The 22,848-nt window shown below is 44.1% G+C and overlaps 11 protein-coding genes across 13 annotated transcripts, besides 2 other annotated features; 8 read left to right on the forward strand and 3 right to left on the reverse strand.

Annotated features, from left to right (window-relative positions):
* The first annotated feature begins 89 nt into the window (after nt 1-89).
* Nucleotides 90-1,446, forward strand: TSTA_065730 (uncharacterized protein). 3 transcript variants are annotated; one of them, XM_002340464.1, is made up of 4 exons: nt 90-324; nt 383-727; nt 780-939; nt 999-1,446. In XM_002340464.1, exons 1-4 carry the CDS (start codon nt 289-291, stop codon nt 1,289-1,291), a joined length of 834 nt encoding a protein of 277 aa, XP_002340505.1. In that variant the 5' UTR covers nt 90-288; the 3' UTR covers nt 1,292-1,446. The 3 variants fall into 3 exon arrangements, with proteins under 3 accessions (XP_002340505.1, XP_002340506.1, XP_002340507.1); XM_002340465.1 differs by having other exon boundaries at nt 90-309; XM_002340466.1 differs by having other exon boundaries at nt 780-1,446.
* Nucleotides 1,447-1,895: 449 nt separating this feature from the next.
* TSTA_065740 (uncharacterized protein) lies at nt 1,896-3,775 on the forward strand. Its single transcript, XM_002340467.1, has 2 exons — nt 1,896-1,985; nt 2,047-3,775. The coding sequence occupies exons 1-2, from the start codon at nt 1,964-1,966 to the stop codon at nt 3,549-3,551; spliced, it is 1,527 nt and encodes a 508-aa protein (XP_002340508.1). The 5' UTR covers nt 1,896-1,963; the 3' UTR covers nt 3,552-3,775.
* Nucleotides 3,776-5,358: 1,583 nt separating this feature from the next.
* Nucleotides 5,359-5,917, reverse strand: TSTA_065750 (centromere protein A, putative; the record flags this gene model as incomplete). The annotated part of the gene is made up of 3 exons (XM_002340468.1): nt 5,359-5,483; nt 5,533-5,648; nt 5,799-5,917. 3 exons carry the CDS (start codon nt 5,915-5,917, stop codon nt 5,359-5,361), a joined length of 360 nt encoding a protein of 119 aa, XP_002340509.1.
* Nucleotides 5,918-7,921: 2,004 nt separating this feature from the next.
* On the forward strand, nt 7,922-8,813 carry TSTA_065760 (uncharacterized protein; the record flags this gene model as incomplete). Its single annotated transcript, XM_002340469.1, has 2 exons — nt 7,922-8,370; nt 8,707-8,813. Exons 1-2 carry the CDS (start codon nt 7,965-7,967, stop codon nt 8,811-8,813), a joined length of 513 nt encoding a protein of 170 aa, XP_002340510.1. The 5' UTR covers nt 7,922-7,964.
* Nucleotides 8,814-11,777: 2,964 nt separating this feature from the next.
* On the reverse strand, nt 11,778-13,017 carry TSTA_065770 (uncharacterized protein; the record flags this gene model as incomplete). The annotated part of the gene is made up of 3 exons (XM_002340470.1): nt 11,778-11,965; nt 12,062-12,082; nt 12,570-13,017. The coding sequence occupies 3 exons, from the start codon at nt 13,015-13,017 to the stop codon at nt 11,778-11,780; spliced, it is 657 nt and encodes a 218-aa protein (XP_002340511.1).
* Nucleotides 13,018-13,433: 416 nt separating this feature from the next.
* Nucleotides 13,434-14,383, reverse strand: TSTA_065780 (uncharacterized protein; the record flags this gene model as incomplete). Its single annotated transcript, XM_002340471.1, has 2 exons — nt 13,434-13,946; nt 14,324-14,383. The coding sequence occupies 2 exons, from the start codon at nt 14,381-14,383 to the stop codon at nt 13,434-13,436; spliced, it is 573 nt and encodes a 190-aa protein (XP_002340512.1).
* Nucleotides 13,614-13,901: a mobile genetic element.
* Nucleotides 14,384-14,817: 434 nt separating the features above from the next.
* On the forward strand, nt 14,818-15,498 carry TSTA_065790 (uncharacterized protein; the record flags this gene model as incomplete). Its single annotated transcript, XM_002340472.1, has 2 exons — nt 14,818-15,011; nt 15,069-15,498. 2 exons carry the CDS (start codon nt 14,818-14,820, stop codon nt 15,496-15,498), a joined length of 624 nt encoding a protein of 207 aa, XP_002340513.1.
* Nucleotides 15,499-15,546: 48 nt separating this feature from the next.
* Nucleotides 15,547-16,118, forward strand: TSTA_065800 (uncharacterized protein; the record flags this gene model as incomplete). Its single annotated transcript, XM_002340473.1, has 2 exons — nt 15,547-15,623; nt 15,858-16,118. The coding sequence occupies 2 exons, from the start codon at nt 15,547-15,549 to the stop codon at nt 15,979-15,981; spliced, it is 201 nt and encodes a 66-aa protein (XP_002340514.1). The 3' UTR covers nt 15,982-16,118.
* A 627-nt stretch (nt 16,119-16,745) lies between these two features.
* Nucleotides 16,746-17,669, forward strand: TSTA_065810 (retrovirus polyprotein, putative; the record flags this gene model as incomplete). Its single annotated transcript, XM_002340474.1, has 3 exons — nt 16,746-16,939; nt 17,009-17,281; nt 17,345-17,669. 3 exons carry the CDS (start codon nt 16,746-16,748, stop codon nt 17,667-17,669), a joined length of 792 nt encoding a protein of 263 aa, XP_002340515.1.
* Nucleotides 16,812-19,478: a mobile genetic element.
* TSTA_065820 (retrotransposon polyprotein, putative) lies at nt 17,847-19,187 on the forward strand (the record flags this gene model as incomplete). The annotated part of the gene is made up of 2 exons (XM_002340475.1): nt 17,847-18,712; nt 18,743-19,187. The coding sequence occupies 2 exons, from the start codon at nt 17,847-17,849 to the stop codon at nt 19,185-19,187; spliced, it is 1,311 nt and encodes a 436-aa protein (XP_002340516.1).
* TSTA_065830 (uncharacterized protein) lies at nt 19,278-20,165 on the forward strand (the record flags this gene model as incomplete). Its single annotated transcript, XM_002340476.1, has 2 exons — nt 19,278-19,367; nt 19,413-20,165. 2 exons carry the CDS (start codon nt 19,278-19,280, stop codon nt 20,163-20,165), a joined length of 843 nt encoding a protein of 280 aa, XP_002340517.1.
* Between the last annotated feature and the right edge of the window lie 2,683 nt (nt 20,166-22,848).

A 22,848-nucleotide genomic window follows, 5' to 3' on the forward strand; every position in this document is an offset into this window, starting at 1 on the left:
TTTCGGTGAGCAGAGTGACTCATTCCTTACTAAAATCTTAGGGTTAGCACGGAGGCAAATCTGGCGCATTCGTTGGATGATCTCATCTTGTTCCACCAAGAAACTAGAAAATTTCTTTTGATGTGGTGTGACTTGGAGCGTTTCAATCATTGTACATAAAGAAGTCATTTTCTCTATTTCATTTCAATTTCTTCGTTTCGTTCATCACGTTCGCTATACTTGATCAACCCCGCGATAACCCCGCTGACGTCCATTGAAGAGGCTTATTGACAATCGCGTTACGATACCATGGCTCCGATTGTTCACTTTGTGCGGCATGCTCAAGTACATCTCAATTCGTATGAATTCAGTCTATGGAAGCCAGCTGACCAACTGTTAACAGGGCTACCACAACCTCTCAACCGCCAACCATATCCTCCCCGACCCAGAACTCACACCATTAGGCGAACAACAATGCGCCAAACTCAAGGAAAGCTTTCCCTATCACTCTGAAATCGAGTTGATCGCTGCCTCTCCATTGCGCCGGACTATCCATACCGCATTGCTTAGTTTTCAGCCCGTCTTCAAGGCGCACCCGGATTTCAAAGTTCTTTGTATCCCCGAAGCGCAAGAGACGAGCGACGTACCTTGTGATACTGGAAGTGATCCCGCTGTGTTACAAAAGGAGTTTGTCGATCGTGGATTGCCGGTAGATATTTCCTTGGTGCATGAGGGTTGGAACAGCAAGGTATTTTTCTTTGTCTTTGGGTAACATTCCAGAGTATTGATTGCCTATATAGAAAGGCAAATATGCGCCTACTATTAGCGCTCTGAGGAACAGGGCCCGGGAAGTTCGAAAATGGCTCAAAGCCCGTCCTGAAAAGCAAATCATCCTCGTCACACACGGTGGTTTACTTCACTATCTAACCGAAGATTGGGAAGATGGTAGCATGTACCAAGGTAAGACCTACAATTCAATTCCGTCTCGAGGTACCGAGCTTGCTGACATGTCTCTACAGGCACCGGTTGGGTAAACACAGAATACCGCACATACAAATTCTCCGAAACCATCGACACTGAAGACATCGAAGGCAACAAAGTAGAAGGAGGCGATGATCTCACAATCGTCGAGACACCTGAATCTCGTCAGCGTCGTGGAAAGCCCGCCCAGGCGCCTTCGCGAGAGGAACAAAAAGTGCTTTACCGCAAGGGTATTGATGGCTGGGAGAAGCAGGGGTTGCAGGCTAGTGCGCAAGAGCGCGAGGAGGGAAAAGTGGGTGAAGGAGAAGAGGTTAATGGTAGTCGCATTTAGATTGCATTGTTTGTTCTGGAATATACATAGATCATACAGACTAGACAAATAGAAGGTGGAATTGACCATTGAAAAGGACCAAGGACTGCACGACGCATTCAATGCATCCTGATTATGTCGCTGCGTTACGCGTTCGCAAGGCAGCAGCGTTTGTATGCCTGATTTAGAATGTTGATCCATCATAGCCCCATCCGACGTGCTCCATAATCTGTCAGGACAGGATGCGTTTCGGATCAATCGGTCTACAGCTTATACTCAGGAAAGTGTCTTCTATCAGAAAGAAGATATTGAATGTCTTGGTGTATGTGTATATTGATCACGTGAAATTAGGGCTAGTCCGCTTAGATAAGGGGGCTTCACACTCGGCCAGTAGAATTCACTCCTTCGTGCTTCCATGTGTCTCAACAATAATATGACGGGACAATGCGTCCTGATCTTCAGGACAATAACCCATCCAATAATAATCGTCATAGGAACTAAAAATAGGGCCGTGGCGGAGTCTGCAGAAGGCTCCACTGAAGAGTCCGAGTCTGGCCAAGGCTCACTCCGCATTACACTCCTTATATCAACGAGTCAATCTCCTTTAATCAATGCTCAATGATACAAGCATCAGATGATTGATTAATTCATATAGCTGGGTAAATCAAAGCTGAGTATCCATGAGAATTCATTATGTTGGACGAGAATCTCCCCAGTACGTCTACGTCATGACCCCTCTCCGCCATTTCCTTGAAGAACGTGTCTAACAGCAACAGCCTTCTACCTAAGTAACGATAAGAAAAAAAAGTCCAACAACGTTCTATTCACACAACACGGTGATGAGCCCGAACCTGCCTATACATTGCGCCGCCTCGATCCCACCGATCCCGCCTCACGAAACCGCTACGCCGTTGCTCTCTACGACCCCTACATTCCCGATGTGCTATATGGAGAAGTCCTCATTATACCAGAGTGGACGCAGCCGACTCTGTCTGCAGAAGCGATCCGTCAAAATGGAGGTGCACCGCCTCCACCGGAACCCATAATGCCATCTCAATTCACCGTTCATTTATACAACCCGGACCAGGAAGTCATAGTACGTCACAAGCCCAAGACATGGAATTCGCAGCCATCATGGGAGTTTGAAATGCCTCAACAATCATTCAAGCAGCCCTCAAATTCTACTTTGGATCAAATACAGTCAGGTCCGGCTGCGTCGGAGGTGACACCCAAACTCAAGTTCGTATGGAGGAAAGATGGATCGTTATCAAAGGATTTTGCATGCTATCTTTCGGGGAAAACCACAACTCCCGATGGACGAAAAAAGAACAAGGAGCCGGACATTACTGTTTCAATATTCAAAGGGTTGAAGGAAATCACTCTCTATGAGCCGAATTTGTATCGGGTCGAAATGGAAGATTTCAAGGGTCTAGAGGTGGTGTTGATGTTGGGTGCCGTCGTCATTCGAGATGTGTTCTTTGCTCCGCTCAAGGATGCGTTCAATGTTGTCAGCTCGCCTACCTCATCCAGGACCAATTCGGCTGCAGCGGCGGTCCCTACCGTTCCAAACAATACCAATACTAAGAAGCCCGCTGCAGCTGCAAATGTGAACAGCAATCCACCTCGGCCCACTACCGCACTACCACTACGTGACACTAGACCACCACCAAACCACCAGAGTCTCGACCCACGGGCAAAGTGGGAGATAGATGCCGAGAACGCACGAATCAAACAGCAAGAGGAAGCAGCAAGGAAGGAAAGACGTCGGAAAGCAGAAGAAGAGGAACGCAGAACCAGGAAACTTCTAGAAGCCGAGCAGAGAGCTCAACGCAAGAAGCAAGCAGAAATCGACAAAGAAACCGAACGATTAAAGAAAATGTACGGAAAGGAAGATGAGAAGAGTCGTCAACAAAGGCCGAACCATTCTCAGCGTCATTCTGCTAGTCCAGCTATTATAGTTTCATCGTCATCACATACGAATCCGAGTCATCAGGCCCGGTACTCGCATTATATGCCCACCCCGCCACAGCAACCACCGCGACCAGGTCCATATATGCAGCCATCGGCCGGATATCATTCTACAGTCAATTTACGTCCACCCCAACCTCATCCCCGGCCGCAGTCTTCAATGTCTTATCTTGGTGTTCCAAACGCGCATCCAACAGCTTCTACTCCAGAGATTCCGCGGTTGAAGGAACGAAGGAGCATTTTCAATCTATTCAAGCCATCGGATGGTGGTGATTCGAATCGCTTGAGTAAAAAGAGGAGTTCAGTGTTTTGATGAAATGATATGATCGGAAAAAGAAAGGTATATAATCGGTGATTACGATTCAGGAGTAGTGCATTTATACCCTGGTTGTTTAATGTTTATAACGGTCATGATATCGATTTGCATTATCGGTGTTAGGTGTTTATCCATGGATATGAGGCAAGTTTTGGTTGCCCTTTGTTATATTGGTTGATATAGTATACCTAAGTATCAATATTGAATACATTTCACGACTTATAAGGGCGCTAGGTAGCTGGCGATGTTGGCAGGAAATACTACCTATATACTTGTTCGCGAAAATGCATCTCCTTAGAATTCATTTCTGGCCTTTGACGGGAGTGGAACAAGAGCATCGCCGCTTTACTCCCTCACGTGATCGAATTGCGGGAGCGAGCTGCGCGAGCCCAACGCGAGTCAACACGAGTCAACGCGAGTCAACGCGAGTCAAACGCGAGTCAACGCGAGCCAACGCGAGCCAACGCGAGCCAACGCGAGTCAATGCGAGTTTGAGAGCTGAAGCCTAGAGGAAGGCCCCTGCAGAGGATCCACCGCTGACTGTCAGCCCGGCTATTCTTTCCTCATTACGAACAACATACCCCTGTAGCTAGAGAAGTATTCTATTCTGTTCTTTAAACCGTTAACACCCAAATGAGACATCGTGCGCAACGCAATCCATACTGATCATTAGTAGCCCACAATAGGTTTTTGCGAAGTGTGAAGTAGAAGACTGCTTAGTTTTAGGAGGTAATGAATCTACCAATCCAATCCTTCCGGAGCTAAAGATTCAAAATCTACATAGTATTTCACTTTCACTGTAGTTCGCCCCCACCGGATCCAGGGATAAAGATCCTTGTTCGCAGCGCGGCCTGGTACTTGCTTTTTCTTTTCCACATCACCTGTAGACAGAGCACACCAAGAACAAAACGAGGGTTTTATTATTATTTTTAATCAAGTTTTAAGTCCATATGCAACACTACAGGTTATGACGGACTCAGATGTAGTTTTGGCTAGGCCCCGTTGCCCCTAGGGCCACGGGGCCTCAGCCCCTAGCAGTCTCGGGCGTAGCACAAATCCGGGCCCTCATCTCGCCCCCATACGGCGTATCCGCCGGGGACCTTCGGGCCTGCTCATAAGCTACCATGCCTATAAGGATCCCTCATGGTTTCAAGCATGAGGGCGCTCTCCACGGGTCCTAGTCGTACGTACTAGGTTTGACCGTCGGGGCGCCCATCCCCCTATCCATCCCCTGAATCCTTTCCATCCCTTAGGGCCTCCCAACCCCAGTGTGACGTCTCAATAAGCCTATTCTAATGATAATCCTAAGCTTGGGAGAAGAGGAAGGGAAGGCCTAAGTTACAAACAAGTTGGTTGATATGATCTTGCAATTCTGCCATTTTAGACCGCTTTCCCCATAAGGCCTCCATCCCATGACAGAGTGTATTTGGAGAGCCTCAAGGCTCAGCGCCAGTTTTCCCCTTTCTTCTTCTTCACACTTAGTTTTCTTCGTCGATACTGCTACGCTTAGAAATGAAGTTGTTTCTGGGCTTGAGCGTCCATCACACCCAGTGGTCCCCTAACTTAGCCTCCCTGGCGGCTTGCTCTTACGGCGGACTAAATCCCGAATATTCCACTTAATTAAAAAATACCAAATCATCAAAACGCATACGTGCCTAATACGAGATACAGAAGAATAATTATATATGACCAAATAGCGATATTTAATTTCCACGCAACCTTAAATTTGATTTGGGTATTTCCGTATCTGGGTATCTAAACTAAAAACAAAAGCATCTTGGAATGAAGTAATCAAATGAAGCAATCAAGCTTTCCTGTTCTCAAATCTATATCCCGAACCAGTCATGATTCTTCGGAGTCTGTCCACTAGCTCCATGTCTTTAGCTTGAATAGTAACTCGATGGGCATGTACTGCGCAGAGGTTTGTCACTAATATATAATTAGTTCCGATACTCAACGTTAAGATAAAATGACTTACTTTCAAACTCTTTGACAAGAAATGCCTCAGCAGCTTCTTGAAGAGCTAAGATCGCCGATGACTGCCATCTCAGATCTGCAGTCAAAGAAATATCTTGTGCGATTTCTCGCATAAGTCTTTGAAATGGCAGTTTCGGTATTATGAGATCGGTAGATTTTTGGTATCGTCAGATTTCGCGTAGAGCTGTTGCTAAAAATGATATCAGTCAAATAAAGCAGTCAAATGAAGCAATCATAAACTTACTGCCCTATTTATAGCGAGGACACCTTCGTCTGGTAGTACCCTGAATAGGAACACGTCTCGTAGGATATTTGCTTCCTCCAGGTAGAGTCTTTGTTGCTCCTTTCTTGGCGATTTTTCTAGCTGACACTTTCGTTCTAGCCATTTTTATTAAAGCGATCTATTGTAGTGATCAGTAAGGTCTTCAATAGTGAAATAGAGGTTTAGTAAACAACTTACTTACTTTGACTTGCTATAATCAAGGGTTCAAATTGAGTGTTGGTGAGAGATGAGTTATAAAGCAATCTATTATAGCGATTAGTTATGTCTTAAATATTGATATAAGAGTTCTTAGCTTCAGTTAGTCACTTACCTTAAGTGAGAGGCAAGAACAAAGAGGTGAGGGTAATATAGGATAAGAGATTTGAGGCTAAAGTGAGATTAAGATGAGCGTATTAAGTTGAGGTTATGGCGAAGCTGAAGGTTGAAGTAAGGTAGGATTGAAATGAGAGATTGTTGATTGGAAAGAGTGAGGAAGTGAGCTTACGCGAGTTGAGATTCTAAAAAGAGGCTGGTACAAACAAAAAGATAGTAAGATCAATTTAGTATAAGATTTATATGAAGGTAACACCTATCTAGGTTTGTTTATATTTCCTAATTTAGTTTCTATATTAATCTTTGACCCACTGACTTGATTTCTCTTCCTAGAAAATATCTCTTACGATTAATCTTTTCCTTCTTAATAGCTCAAGATTAACAATGGACTCTTCTAATGGTAAGGAGCTAGAAGCCCTCTATCTTTTGAATTACTGATACTAATGAGGCAATAATTTGAAGCAATACCACGCCTACAAGGCCCTACTCCAGGAGCTACAGCTGGTCGAAAGAGAAAGGTAGAGACTGAACTCTTAGATAACATACACACCATTCAAGGACGTCAACGCAAACAAGCCCTCGAGCAGAAAGGATCCCTACATGTACAGCTTGAGCGTGAAAAGCGCAATGATAATCAAGCGTTTAACTGAGCAAAGCAGAAGCTTGTCAATACTCCAAATTATCAACAAGCTAGTAATGTTGATTAACAAAACATGGAAAAGCAACTCTATAAGAAAGTTCTACATGATCGGTATGATCTTTTCCCTCATTAATAGAGTGATATATTGAGGCAATATCACTAATTTTTATTTAGATATTTGAAGAGTCGAGGTGTTAAATGGTTTATGGAACGCCATGCACACGAATTAGATGTTTCCAATGACTGGGAAGACATCTTGGAGAAGGACAACTTAATAGGCGAGAATGATAACATTAAAAATTCTCCCAGTGCGATCTTCGAAAGCCAATCTCTTATAGAGATGGCTAAATCAAATTCAATGTATCCTGATTGTCTAGTCGCCACGAGCTCCAAATTACAGCCAATCTTTCTATCACTTCTAAAGAAATACTTACCCAGCTATATCCACCAAAATGTGTTTCGCGACTAGGATAATAGGCGACATGTTATCAAGAAAAGAGGAGTCAAACCGGTCTTGTTTATTCGTTATGGCTACCAAGATCACTTCAAAGAGGCGATTAGTCAGAATATGATTCAGACCTTCATTAAGTTTGGGAATCAAACTGGTGCTATGATATTTTGTTTTTGGAAAAGCTTCTGGTACATTGTTGCTAGAGAAGCCTTAAAAAAAGAAGCTTTGACTAGGAAAAAAGCCCCTCACCTTCCTCCTCATGAGTACTATTCAGCTCAGGAGATATCTATGTTCAAAGCATTCGTCTCGGCTGATTCTAGCAAATGGTACGATCTTCCTGGCCCAGTGGAGTGGTGGTTAGATTCATATGACTTTAGGAGACATGGGTGGGACATTAATGTTGGCAAAATTCCTGGGTACAAAATGGCGTGCAAGTATTTCATCGAATACTCACCAGTCAATATTCCAAAGAATTTCCAAATTATGAGGTGGAACCCTGGTGAATTCTATCTATCAGTCTAGAGATGATCGCTTCATAGATTGCTTCATTCCTAAATACTCTTTTTGATTTAGTAACTAGCTAACTCAATCAGGTTAGTTATTTGAGTTTTTTTAACAGAACGAGTTAGTTAATTGATCATGTGACTTTTTATATCTTAATAGCTATAGGCTGCCGTACTTACTAACTTTTCTACCCAAAATATATATTAAAACCTCTACATTTGATGATTTGAATCAGTTGCCATCATGCCTGCAGGACGCCCACCCAGTCAAATTAATCAATATAAACAGGAGATATCTACTAGCTTTCAGAATGGCCAGAGCATATCAAATATTACAAAGATGCTATCTGATGAATATCAGATCACTATTCATCCCGAGACAATTCGACGGCGTCTTAAACAATGGGGTGTTTCACGTACGAATCCTGGCCCTAGAGAGTTAGAGGATAAGATCAAGGAACTGTATTTCAAACAGGGTTTACGTGACAAGGAAATCATACGTGCGCTAGAAAGGGATGGTATAAAAATATCCCAATCCACTCTTACAACAATTTGGCTCCGGATTGGGCTTCAGCGACGGGTTGTCAAGCCAGAAGATATTCAACATACAGATGATATTGTCAGGGAAGCAGTTCGGGAACAACTCAACAGTGGGCGTATTGAAGGCTATGGGCGAGGCCATCTCTACCAATTCTTTTGAATCCAGGGTTATAATATAGCTCGGTAAGTCTTTATTACAATATTTAAAGTATTTTCTAACAGTCTGATAGCGACCGACTATTTAGTATTGTTCAGGAACTCGATCCGGATGGGGTTCAGCATCGGAAAAATAATTTCCACCGGCGACGAGGTGAATATGTAGTTCCTGGCCCAAATTATATCTGGTCTATGGACGGCCATGATAAGTTGGCCTTTTGGGAAATTCAAATTTATGCTGCGATTGATGCTTTCTCTCGATATGTTACTTGGTGCTATGTTGGGATCAGCAACCGCACTCAAATCAGTGTATTGCAACAGTTTCTTGAAGTACTTCAAGAAACAAATATTCAGCCTCGCTATATACGCTCTGATAAAGGGGGCGAAACAGTTCTAGTTACAGCTGTACATTATCTACTACTAAAAGAGCAGTATGAGAATCTTCTTCTTCAAGACTGTTATCTATATAGTACAAGCACAGCAAACCAGCGAATAGAAGCTTGGTGGTCACAGCTTATAAAAAGCCTCCTTTTTATATTCCGGGTAAGATCTATGCTATCCAGTTGCTATATAAGATCGCTTTATTATTGATACTGGGTAATAGGATTATTTCCTGAAACTCAGCAATGATAGATATTTCAAAAAACATAGCCTTGCAGATCGAATTACGATGTTAGCAATATATATGCCTATAGCTTGTGAAGAGATTGCTTCTTATATTAACGTATGGAATACGCACAGAATCAGAAAGCAGTCTTATCGCGTGAATAGTATTAACGGTCAACCCAATGTTTTATACTATCAACCAGCAGACAGTATACGAGATTATGGATCAAAGCCTGATCAAGCGGTATTGCAAAAATTGATTGATGAGCATAATTTTGGTAAACTATTTTCGTTCTCTCCAAAGTTATCTCCAATTCACCGAAACTAATCGAATAATCTATAGAACTCGATGAATATCTGCCACTAGATACTTTGAATTGGTGTCAACAAAAGTTGCAATCAGGGGGTTTTGAAAGAATAAAACTAGGTGACTTTAGTGAAAATGGAGAACCTACGCATTTTAATGCATATTTGTATCTCCGGGATCAAATTAATCTACATATAGCAACGCAATCAGAACCCCAGCTCAAGGAATGTGAGAAGCCGATCCAAGAGGAACTACAATTGCAACAGGATCTAAAAGAGGTTGCTACGGATTTAACAAATCAACCATGGTTCTCGAGGTAGTGGAGATGTATATATTGAAAATGAGGCAACTAAATGAAGCGATCTTTGAAGAATAGATATTAAACTGCGGAATATAAAATCTAGGTAAGATTTAAAAACAAAAGAGTCTAAACACTTTGTAATATAGAACTATAGGAGATGTTTCTTAGGGAATGACTTGCCATGCCACCTCCGAGTGTTAGATGCTGGTCCATCCTGTGCTAAATTTGATAGCTTTAGTACATTAGCTTCCTCTGCTAGCTCTTCAAATAGATTAACTTCCTCCACTGGCTCTTCTAATAGATTAGCTTCCTCCGCTGGCTCTTCTAATAGATTGGCTTCCTCCACTGGGATATCTGATAGATTGGCTTCCCCCCCTAGCTCATACTTAACTTTCAATTTTTTGTCCTGACCTTCTGCTAAACTTGATTTCTTCTTCGTCTGTCTCAGTACCTTCTTAAAAAGACGGAATGCCTTACTGAGTTTTGCCTCATCATCATCATTAGGTGTTGCTTCTTCATCACTACTAGAGATACTAATTATCTCATAATCAACTTGAGTATGTGTAGTTCCAAGTGGTTCCTTCTCTTTCTTAATGATGGGATCGGCGCTAGTTTCATATTGTGTTTAGATCTTCTTTGGCTTAGACACTAGAAATGAGGAAGCCGATAAAGCACGTCTTCGTTTTAATGCATCAGATTAAGAATCGAAATCGAGTGAAGTAAAAATATGGTCAGTGTTATCAGTATAATAGTTGATATCATCATCTAGGATGTTATTACTGATATTGACTGTACACTCTCCATCGCTTTATGATTCGGGATATTTTCCAAAACAAATATGCAATTTATACTGGGGACCGCTGGCTTCTCGTTTCTTCCTTGTGTCTATCTCTAGATTTAGAAGCATATTGTTGAATCCTTCTCAAAGTACTGTATCTGATAAGAATTCTACCTTTTTTTTGGATGCTATCAATGTAAGTTAAGCAGTATACTGAAATTTGGATTGGACTAGTTGGCGTAGCTCCCTACATCCAGGTTCGAGCTCGTGGACCAATTGGTTAATAGTATTAATTGTAAAGACATCGGATTTAGATAATAAGATAGTGAAGTTATCTGAACAGCAGTGTTAGTAAATAAGATAGTTATCTATTACCCTACTATTAACATACCAACATTTAGCCATTTACCATTGAACCAAGGGGCTTCGTCATCCTGGGGCTTCCAAAGAGTAACAAATAGACTATATGATGATGATGGCTTTGTCAAGTTTTCCTTTTCTGCTGATGGAAGCGATGATCTAATATTGTTTTGTCCGGGCAAGAACTTCTTCGCAGTTACGATGGCTTTCTATTGGAGTTCTCGGCTTTTAGAAGCAGAGTCCTTAAATGTGGTAGTAGTTTGAGACTGGTTCTCTTCATTCCCTTTATTAGGGTTTGCTTGACCGCACCAGGGACATGCTACCATAGACACACACTCAGTTGCATGCACGAAGCCACAATTTTGACCGCACAAAGGTGTGGTCCACGCTTTCGGTTGACTCATTGGTGATACCCGTCAATTAGAGAAATAAGAGGAAGATATACGAGAGAAATGGATTTCATGTGTGCATGGAAAATAATTTTATGATTAATTTTTCATTTAGTCCGCTTACGTGGACGCTAAAGGAGTTTATCAATAAAATAACAATCTATTGGATCGCTTCATTAAGTTATCCACTTTATATTCAGATATAGGTACGTATATCGCTTCATTGGATCGCTTCATTGAAGTATCCACTTTATATTTAGATATAGATACGTATTGCCTCATTAGATCGCTTCATTAGACTGCCTACTTTCTACTATGATGAAGTCTATAGATTTATACAACTTCAATCAAGATCCGGGTCTTCAGCGTTGACCTAACTTCCTAATATCTATATGCATTAGTATCATATCACATTTCTCGTTGCATCAGTATCTCCCATGGCGTCGTCAATTTCCCAATACATCATCGATTCCTATAGCGAGCGTCCTCGATTCCGTGGGATTCCATATATTACATTGTTTTTGCGTCGTTCATATAGGTTGCATAGTTTACATCCCCAAGTTAGGGAATAAATATCTCCCATCCTCCTCCAACTCCCCCGCTTCCTTTCTTCTTATAAATCACTTCCAACCATCAAGATTCTCCTCACTTGCTGCTGCCGCTGCTCCTGCAACACAAGTACCACCACCACCATCACCAGCATGCTCAGAATGCTCAAATTTGCTTTTAGAGCCATGCCCAGCCTCTTCGGCGGCTCCATCTCTGTCCTTACTAAGATCCTGGAGTTCTTGACTCTCATCAAGGATATCTCGATGTCGTCAAAGACATTGTTGCCATCGTGAAAGAACTGAAGGGCCAACCTCGATGGGGCCATCAAATAAGTACTCTTTCTGCTATTCCACACCTTTCACAACCAACTTATCAACTCTTTCTTGGATTCTTCAAAGCTCTGCCCTCCACCGAGAGCTCCTTTATTTCGGTATTCATTCTGCATGCTTCGAGTAAGCACAGCTCTTATAACACCATCGCAACATCATATACTAATATTACTATAGGTTCAGTTTCTAAGTTATTTCGGGGGGGACGGGGAACAAGAAGGAAGGTTAAAGGGGGTTGCTTGAGAGGTTGGAATTGCTGTCGTTATTACTTCTGCTTACTAATAATCAAATCCCTGCTCTTTTTCCTGCTCTATATTTTTTTATATTTCAAATGATCAGAAATTTTTATAGCATTCGAGTACGTACTGAACGCATTCGCAACAGACAGCGTTCACGCTAACAGATAGATACTTGTATGATGAAGCATATAACGAAGCGATTCAATGAAGCGATACGATGAATACGATGGCAGTTATCAGGGCGGTGAGTATATGATCTAATCAAAATTGACATGTGGCGATATGTGAATATTACAAAGTGTTACGGATAATACAAACTCTATTTTCGGCAAAATGGAAATTTGAATTAAGTGGTGAAATCCGCATTTAGTCCGCCGTAGCTCCTTATCCCCAAACAGGTCAGCGCTGCCCACGAATTGAAGTAGCGCTATAGTGGCCTTGGGCTCACTAAGAAGACGTGCCTCCGGGTTATCCTCCGCCGCTGTAGGCAAGGGGACTCCCGCTTTAGCCAGGCCCCTATACAGCTCCCTCCGGGCTTTGTGACGCCCCCGGCATTCAAATAGAATGTGGGAGACCGTCTCACGCAGTGCTCCACAGGCCTTGCACTCCGGGGAGTCCCGGGCCTGGATCCGGTGCAAGTACGCGCCTATAGGCGCATGTCCGGTCTTCAACTGGTAATAGCGGCTTGCTAGGCGCTTTGGCGCTCTTGCAGCCGCCTTATCCTGTCCCCAACCCCGTGGCATCTTATTGTCAGAAGAATCAAGAATCCGCAGCCAATGGATTGACTAGATAGTGTTACACTACTGCACTACGGAAGCAAGGATTATCCGAAACCATTAGGGTTAGGGTATCAGAGCCAACATATCCGGATGTTAGGACATGGCTATGATGACTATGACAAGGCAGAACCGATCCATCAGAGCCCATTGTAGGAGACAGGATATGAAGGATATGATAGGGATAAGGTATATAAGGACGCTCATTCACCCTGTAGCTAGCTTTACTCTATCGTCTTGAATTAACCATGCTAAGTACCCCTTAGCTTTGACAACTTGAGTATACGTTCTTCTATCGAACCGGATATTCATCCCTTTATTAAGACTTTGCTTTCAAGAAGCCTTTCGTACTTAGAAGCCTTATAACTTCAGCGTGTTATAAGCTATCCGAGATATACTCGACGGTAGTTTGACCGAAGTTTCCGACACTTATAGGCCCTTCCACGCCGATGAGCTCCTTGTACGGCGTTCTCGCGGGCCCAATCCTCCACCGCTTTCCTCCTCGCCTCGGTGCAGGCACGCCTAACGAAGGCTAATGACAGGCCCTCAGAGCCTAGTCCAACTGGCCTAATAGAGGCACGTTTAGCAGCCTGGTCAGCTTGCTCATTTCCTTCCACTCCGCTGTGCCTAGGCACCCACTGTATCGTTACTGGACGACCGCTACGAGCAAGCCGAGAAGCAGCCCCATAGGCTCTGAGCGCTAGGGACTGTCCGGCGCCGGGGGCCGTCGATTGGAGGCGGTTAATGGCAGCCTGAGCATCTAGAAGGACGTAAATCGGCCCTTCAAGGTGCCTCTCTAACGCCCATTCTAATGCCGAAGCCACACCCATAAGCTCTGCATCAAAAACCTCATACCCCTTTCCCATAGGCACCTCTTGTGACGGCTGGTGCTGAGGCTATACAGAAGATGGTGAGATTTGCTGACTTGAGAGGTCTGGACAGAGGTCACGTGATCAGGGTTGGGTATCGGAACTTGCAGTGCACTAGCACAAACTCAGTTAAGCTTAATACTCAAAGATATCTTTATAGTGGAAATATTGATATTGACCTTATTCTGCGCGCTCCTCTATCTACATCTTGATGGGATTTTTGGACACTATTTATGCTTGAGAATCCCATATAGACGATATTCAGACAATCTCAATAGAAGATTCTCGACACAGAGCTGTAAAGTTGATTCGTAGATTCAATCTTGTGACTTCAATTCTCGAATTTTCCTTGTATCAATGTTGTAGGCTTTCCTTGATTAGGTTTAGCTTACCTAATCCTCGACATTGGGCGAGAAGGGGCACGTGAACGCGCCACTGATATCTGGGACCAGGGATAGCTTCATGTTTACACTCTTTCCTTTTCCTCCCTATGCTTAGATTTCTCGTATTAGCTTCCAAATAACATTTGATTGAGCCTTCACATTAATCTAAGCATCGTCTCTTTTTCTCTCTTTGTTCAGCAAGCTGCGAGACGACTTCGTTGATCATTATCAGCGAGACTGTCAACAGCAACTGAACACTCCTCTCTTTTACCTAATAAAACCCTTTCAGAACCGAACCGAATCAAATCCACAGAATGGCACGTCTTAGCCAGATCATCTGCCTTGAGAAGGTGGCAGAACAGATTGAACAGTTGAAGAACGATCGTCGCTTATCCTACCTAGCCCCAGCAGAAGGGGGACATGAGAAGTCCGAGGGTATAATGACTGAAGAAGAATTCTTGAAAGAAGCGAAGACTCATCCCAAGCGACTATTTGACATTATGTATCACTAACAAATGAAATTGTACGAGACCCTCAATGACAACGAGAAAGAATACGACACGCTCCTTGTTAATTACAACAAGCTAGCTGAGGAGGACAACGCGTTGAAAGATGACTACGCTGTGCTCCAAATAGAGTTCTCAGACCTTCAGAAGGAACTTGAAGAACTCAAGAAGGCACGCGACGACTTGATTGCAGATCATGATCTGTATATGACTGCGTTTGCTTGAACTCAAGCTTAAGCCTAAGGTGAACGCGAGGGCAGTGTTGAGATTTTGGGAGCCGCACTAGTTAACAGGCCCAGCAAGTCAACTAAGTTACCCAAAGGAGCAAAGCTCTCTGACGGAGTTGACCCGATCTTCGATTCATGGTTGATTGATATGAGGCACTCTCTTAATAGTAACGAAGACCATTATGACACCCCAGAAACGCGTATGGCTTTCGTGAAGCGTATATGCGAAGGCAAGGCAGCCAGATATCTACTACCCCAAATGCGAGAAGACTCCCTGAATCCCTTTGTTAATGTGGAGGATATGTTTGAACACCTGAAGACTATTTTCCATGATGTTAACCGGGTGGTCAAGGCTAAGAACCAACTCTTTACTCTCCAGATGAAGAAGGATACCCATTTCCAAGACTTCCTTGCTGAATTCACGGAGCTTGCACAAGACTCTGAAATCAACGTGGCTAAATAGAAGAACGAACTCTATCAGCGTCTGAATTTTGAAATGCAAACTGCCTTGATGGATGAGGCTGATAATGAGCGCCTAGGATGGTCCGGATTTGTGGAAGCTTGTCATAAGCGTGCCAACCGACTAGAGTAGATCAATCTCGCTAAAGAACGTATCCGTCAACGAAGCAACAATCCTCATGGGGGAGGTGTGAATCGATCCTCAGGTCGACAGACGACCCCTGCGCTAAGCAGAGAAATAACACCTGGAGGCAGTGGAGCCAACACTAGCAACAACGCGGGACGGCTTGACGCAGTAGCTCGAGCGGCGCTAATGAAGGATGGCAAATGCTTTAAGTGTTTCTAAACTGGCCACTGATCAAGAGACTGTCCCACCAACGATAACAATACCGCGAGAAATGCTGGTCGACCCAACCGTGCTACTGAGCTTAAGAAGCTTGAGAAAGAGGGTAGCGCCGAGAGTGAATCGGAGTCAGAAAATAACTAAGCCTAAGAAAAGTCTCCATCTTGGGCTCGATTGAAGTCAGCTTATGTGGAATTGATCTCAGAGAACTGATTGGACGAGAAAAGGATAGTTTTACTGTACCTATTTAAATAGCCAAGAATACACATTCGATTTCTGCAAAAGCGTTAGCTGACACTGGAGCAAATGGCCTAGCGTTTATGGATACCGATTTAGCCATACTATTGAGCAAGTTTCTGAAGGCGAAGACGTACCTACTAGAGTCGACCTGTATAGTCAAAGGATATGACGGCAAGCAGGCAGCACCAATTACACATGTCATCATTTTCACACTTATTGTTGATGGCTGACGGCAACTGAACGTCCCTTTCCTGATCATTGATTTGGGTAAGCATGATGTGATTCTCAGAAGGATGTGGTTCGCCAAACATGGAGTGTTACTGGACTGCGCGAAACAATAACTGCGCTAGCCAGAGGCTATATCTCTGCAGGACGAAATAGTAACCAAGAACTATGTTAAGGTCCCTCGGCAGATCTTACAACGCTCCCGGGAGGTTAATCAGGATCATCAACAGGACGCGAACCGTCGGGACAAGGCCTTTGAAGTGCAAGAAAAGAGGATTCCAGTCGAATATAGTCGCTCCTACCAGAAGAGTCACGACGCGTTATTACTCCAAATGGAGAAAGCATTGCAAGAATCAGCAAAGGACTTAAAGGAAGAGAAGGCACCTCCACCTTAAATTCGAAGGAACCCCGAAGCACGGAAGCTGGTTGAATTGGACATTGCAATGCTTGGAGGCAATGGTTTCCACCGACTCGTACAACAGAAAAAGAGCAACATCTTCTTCACCAGTCTGCACGAGATCGATAAAATTATTGATGGCAAGTCAAAAACAGAGAAAGAGTTAGAATTGGAAGAGATTCGTGAGAAATTGCCATTTCTTTACCTCAAAGACTTCGCCAATGTCTTCTCGAAGAGAGAGTCAGACAAGCTACCACCACATTGACCGTACGACCACAAGATTGAGCTGGAGAAACTGAACGAACTTAGTTATCACCCATTGTATAAGATGTCCTTGGAGGAGCTAGAGGCTGTGAGAGAGTACATCCTCGACAATCTTAGCAAGGGATTCATTAAGCCTAGCAACGCGCCGTTCGCTTCACCTATTATCATGGCTGAGAAGCCGGGTGGCAGTCTCCGTTTCTGCGTCAATTACCATAAGCTGAATCAGTTGACCAAGAAGGATCGATACCCGCTACCGCTCATCGACGAAGTATTCGAAAGACTGAACCGAGCCTGTATTTTTACCAAGCTGGATATCAGGTAGGGTTTTCACCGCATCTGAATGGACTCTGAGTTGGAAAACTTGACCACGTTTCGTTGCAGGTACGGCACATATAAGTATAAAGTGATGCCCTTCGGATTGATAAATGGGCCTGCCACGTTCCAACGACTCGTTAATGACCTTTTTATGGATTGCTTGGATCAGTTCCTTATCGCCTTCATCGACGACCTACTCATATACAGTGAGAATGAGTTAGAGCACGAGATTCATGTTAAAAGGGTGCTAGAAAGGTTGCGGAACGCGGGACTTCAAGCGGCCTTACATAAGTGCGAATTCCATGTGACTCATACCAAGTTCCTAGGTTTCATCTTGACCTCAGAAGGGATTGAGGTAGATCAAGAGAAGGTCTGTGCTATCACTCAGTAGGAAGTCCCTACCACCGTTTTTGGAGTCCAATCATTCCTAGGTTTCTGTGGCTTTTATTGGAAGTTTATCTAAGGGTATGGCTGAATGGCGAAGCACCTACATTATCTAACCTGGCAGGATGTTCCATTCAAGTGGACGAAGGAATGCCAGCATGCTTTTGAAGAATTGAAGTGACGCATGGCTAGTGTCCCAGTTCTCTGCCATTATCGATTAGAGTTGCCGTCGCGAATAGAAACAGATGCCTCAGATGGTGTGATTGCTGCAGTTTTCTCCCAACTGCAAGAAGATGGGCAATGGCACCCTGTGGCATATTTCTCCAGAACGATGACCAGCGCAGAGTTCAAGTATAATATCCACGACAAGGAGATGCTTGCAATAGTAGCTGCGCTCAAAGAATGGCGCGCAGAGCTAGTTGGGCTCCAGAGGGAAGAACGTTTTGAGATCTTGTTGGATCATCTAGCTCTACAATACTTCATGACGACGAAGCAGCTGACAGGAAGACAAGCGCGCTGGTGTGAGTTGTTACATCAGTATTACTTTATCATTAAGCACCGCCCTGGAAAGGAGAATACCCTTGCAGATGTACTTACTCGAAGAGAAGGCTCAAAGGTGAATTGTAAAGGACAAAGGGCCCAATTAATGCTACCGAAAGAGTGCTTAGGTCCGTCAGAGATCTGTGAGACTCCCGGTGGAATTTCAAATCCAGTAGAGGAGTCCTCGAACCCTGAGATTAGTGAAGTCGAGCTTAGTCCAGCGGAACACCAAGAGGACGTGGTCGCTCGTGTCATAAGCGCGAACCTCAAGGACGTAGAGTGTGAGGATCTTCGTGAGTTAGCAAGAAAGGGAGATGACGACTGGACGTTGGTAAACGACGTGCTCCGATTCAGAGGACGAGTGTACGTGCCAGAGGATGACGACCTACGGGCTAGATTGCTAGATGAGATTCACCGACAGCCCTCGACAGCGCACCCTGGAAAGAATAAGATGAAGATCTTAGTGCGCGAGCGTTATTACTGGAAGACCTGGAGCAAGAATGTGGAGAGGTATGTGGACAATTGTATGGTTTGCAAAAGGACGAACACGAGGAGGGATTTACCCCCGGGATTGTTGCAACCATTACCAATTCCTGCACGGCCTTGGCAATACATCTCTATGGACTTCATGACTTATCCTGTCGACAAGGGGGGATACGACACTGTCTTTGTGATTGTTGATCGTTTTAGTAAAATACCCATATCAGTACCATGCCACAAGAATATCGATGCACAAGGTCTAGCAAGGTTATGGGTGAAGCATACTTATCCCCGAACCGGACCGCCTGACTCCATCGTTTCGGACCGAGGACCTCAATTTGTATCGGAATTTTGGGGGGAAGTCTGTCGAATCTTGGGAATTAAGGTAGTACTATCAATGGCGGATCATGCACAAACGGATGGCCAGACCAAAATAGCAAACCAATACTTATCACAGAGGTTACAGCTATTTATGAATCATTTTCAAGATGACTGGTCAGAATAGGTGCTAATAGTCGACTTCGCCACAGCCGCTCTGCCGCAAAATTCGACAGGATTATAACTATTCATAGTCGAGAAGGGTTTCCAACCCCGAATGTCTTTTGATTGGAGTAAGCCGGTGCCACCTAAGAAGCTAACAGCCAACGAGAAGGATGCTCAAGCGTGGATGAAGCAATTCCAGGAGGTATGGGATTTTGTTCGCAGCAGTATTGAGAAAGCGCAGCAATAGCAGAAGGCGCAAGCAGATAAGTATCGCAGAGAGGTCAATTTTGATATCAGTGATAATGTTATGGTCTCAACGAAGAGATGGGATACGGGACGGCCGAGTAAGAAGCTTGACCACCAGGCTGCCGGCCTATTTCCTATCGTGGGTAAGGTTGGCCACGCGTATCAGTTGAGGTTGGATGACGGTATCAACGTGCATCCAGTGTTCGCACTGGAGAAGCTGAGAAGAGCGTTGTCATCCGAACCGCTTCCAGGGCAGATTTTGGATAAACCACCTCCAATCGAAGTTAATGATCAGCAGGAATGGGAAGTGGATGAAATCTTGGATTCCAAGTTACGATGGAGGAAGTTGCATTACCGCGTTAAGTGGACTGGCCATGACCCGGATCCAAAATGGTATTTGGCATCGAATTTCAAGAACGCACCTCGACGACTGAAGGCCTTCCACGAACGATATCCAGAGAAGCCGGGACCTCCGGTGAATCTACCGAAGTGGCTCGAAGCGGAGGAGAACGATGTGTATTTAGATGACGACCCGTTGGATGCGCAAGTTGCGGTTATCGCTGAGGATAATGCTTCGTCTGGTGCTTGGGGGCAAGCACCTATCGAAGGAGGGGATAATGTGACGGCTGGTGCTGAGGCTATACAGAAGATGGTGAGATTTGCTGACTTGAGAGGTCTGGACAGAGGTCACGTGATCAGGGTTGGGCGAGAAGGGGCACGTGAACGCGCCACTGATATCTGGGACCAGGGATAGCTTCATGTTTACACTCTTTCCTTTTCCTCCCTATGCTTAGATTTCTCGTATTAGCTTCCAAATAACATTTGATTGAGCCTTCACACCTCTAGGCGCTCCCATGGCGCCTCCGGCACCGCCTGTAGCGCTACTCCAGCGCCTGCTCGCCCATCGTCTTGCCTAGAACCATCTGACCAGAGCGTGGTTCCCGGGAAAACGAGGGTATTGGCAAGCCATACAGTCGCTGCACATTCAGGGTTACAGTCATTCAGCACCAGCATATCAAGTTACTGGTTTGAAGCATAATATATGCTGACTAAGTCGACAGCGTCCCTAGGACAAACTAATATCCAAACGATTGAAAGCTTCTCGCCCACAGAACGGGGTAAATGGTGGTCAAAATTTAGGCGCAGGTCGATGGATGGGGCAAAATCATGGAGGCAGCTTGCTCGCGTGATTCTGCTCCACTCGACACATGAACTCCATACATCTTGGGGACATCGTCAGAGCTTTCCTGGAGGCAGGCAGCAAAGCTTATGCCAAGATAGCCTACGTGGCTGTATATAATCTATAAAGTCCAGGCGGAGTGCGAGATAGATGGTATAATCCTCTATAAAAATTGGATCAGCGGTGGCGGCAGATGCCATGTTTAGTCCGGCCCTAAGAGATCTGTTGAAATTACGATGCTACTATTCTTCTATAGTATGATGCCTTTCGCCCACTACATCCGAATAAATCGTATACTCATCATGTCAACAAATCACATCGACAACCTAGATGAAGCCCTTATTGGCCCGGGTCGGTGGACAAAACTATTGTGTTCAAACGTGCTGACAAGAAGATCGTCACTCAACTTTCCTGTACACACGCCTACTGGATATGAGCAACCACGAAAAGAAACCGAGAGGAAAGGATGCCATTCTCTCAACTCCAATAAAGATAGATAAAAGCTATTTAGATTAACTAATGTACAGAAATTTACCCTCTTGAATAAATAAGCTGCTGCTGGCGAAGCACGCTGATACATACCCTCCTATATGGCGGGCTAGCTGTAAACGGTTTCCGCTAGGTACTAGAAAAGGGAAAACGCAGAAAGAACGCTTATTTCGCCGTGCTTTTTCATTTTGAGTATTTAGGAAAAACCGAAGTCTACCTTGACATTGTAACCCTAAGCATAAGTTAGTCCTGATTTTCCATTTTACATTCTCGGATACAATTCAGGCCCACTTCAGCAACATGTGTTTCACCATGAAATTTGTTGAGCCATTTAAATTCTACATTGTATAGATCGTCTAAGATGGAAATGGTGGTCTGGCGAGAAAGTATCAGATGGATCTGTACAGTTGTAATTACCGTAGCTTCTGGATTAAAAAAGGCCTTACTAGCGTTGACACGAACTTGAATTGACACCAACTCGAACCGACATCAACTTAAACAAACACTGACTCGATTTTTAACACCAACTCGTTTTTGACGCCGACTCTAGTTGGGCTGTTACGCATTGGAGATTACAGGTAATGGTAAATTAGCGTATCATGAAATACTATCTTAATACTGATGCCGTGAACATCAAACAATAAATATTAGATGCAGGAAATAGAAGAAGGTAAGTACACTGTGTAAGGTTATGATATACTAATTCCATAATTAGTTACAGTACTTTCATGTTGGACCACTCATCATTTCTAAACAGGCCCGACACCAATGGATCACACACTGACGTCAATCGGAGAAGGCAGAAAACACAATAACTTGAGGGAGAACATAAAGCATTTATCCAACTTTCCAGGATTGTATCTGATGTTGTTAATTTTTTAATCTAATTTTATTTTCTGGCAATAGGACGTCCGTTGAAAATGTAGGCTGCAAGAGACACTGTTCTGGCGTGTATCGTTGAGCATTGTGTTTCTGAAGGGCGGAAATCGATAATCTGTATAGACCCAGCTCAGTCAGGTATCTAAGAAAAGCTTGGAAGCGTCTACCTGTCAAATCCTCCAGTCTACTTAAAGCTTCAGCATAACGCCCGTAGGCGATTTTTTCCTGCACTTCTGTAATCACAAAGCCTTGTCGGATTTGACGGCGGAGAAGTACAATCTGAATATGAGCCTTTTGAAGCTTTTGATGACTTATCCAGGGCTTCAAAGATAAGGTCCACCAGAAGGACTTCAAGGCTGCTCGGTTCATGCGTCCTCTTTCTGCCAGCTTTTCCAAGGGTGGCCAGTCATAGAAATTTTTAATCTGCTTCCAGTCTGATGCCTCATTAGAACATGATTTTGGGTAAAAGGAAACTGACAAACCATGTCTCACGTAGAGTGGAGGATCCTGTTGGCAATTTGGGGTGGAAGAGTCGATCATTTTCCTTTACAAATGAAGGAGACAATTCCAAGAGGCAAGCTGATATTAGATGACATTACTGGGACTCTATCATAAGGATACAACGTATGAAATATGACCTATTCAGAAATTGGCGCATTTTTCGAGATTCTAATTTGGGAACGGATCCGTTTGGTGCTGCGAAGAGTCCCGTTCGGTGTGTAGGCATGCCCATTTCATGTCTGTAGCGTTTCCCATTTGGTGTCGGTAAAGAATCCCGTTTGGTGCCGTATGCACCGTCTTGAGCTGTAAAAAACCCCGTTTGGTGTCATATGCACCGTCTCGTGCTGTAGAATCCCATTTGGCGAGAAACAATCTTTCGTCTTGCCTG

Source organism: Talaromyces stipitatus, genomic scaffold (assembly GCF_000003125.1).
Source record: "Talaromyces stipitatus ATCC 10500 scf_1105507295523 genomic scaffold, whole genome shotgun sequence".
Lineage (NCBI taxonomy): Eukaryota > Fungi > Ascomycota > Eurotiomycetes > Eurotiales > Trichocomaceae > Talaromyces > Talaromyces stipitatus.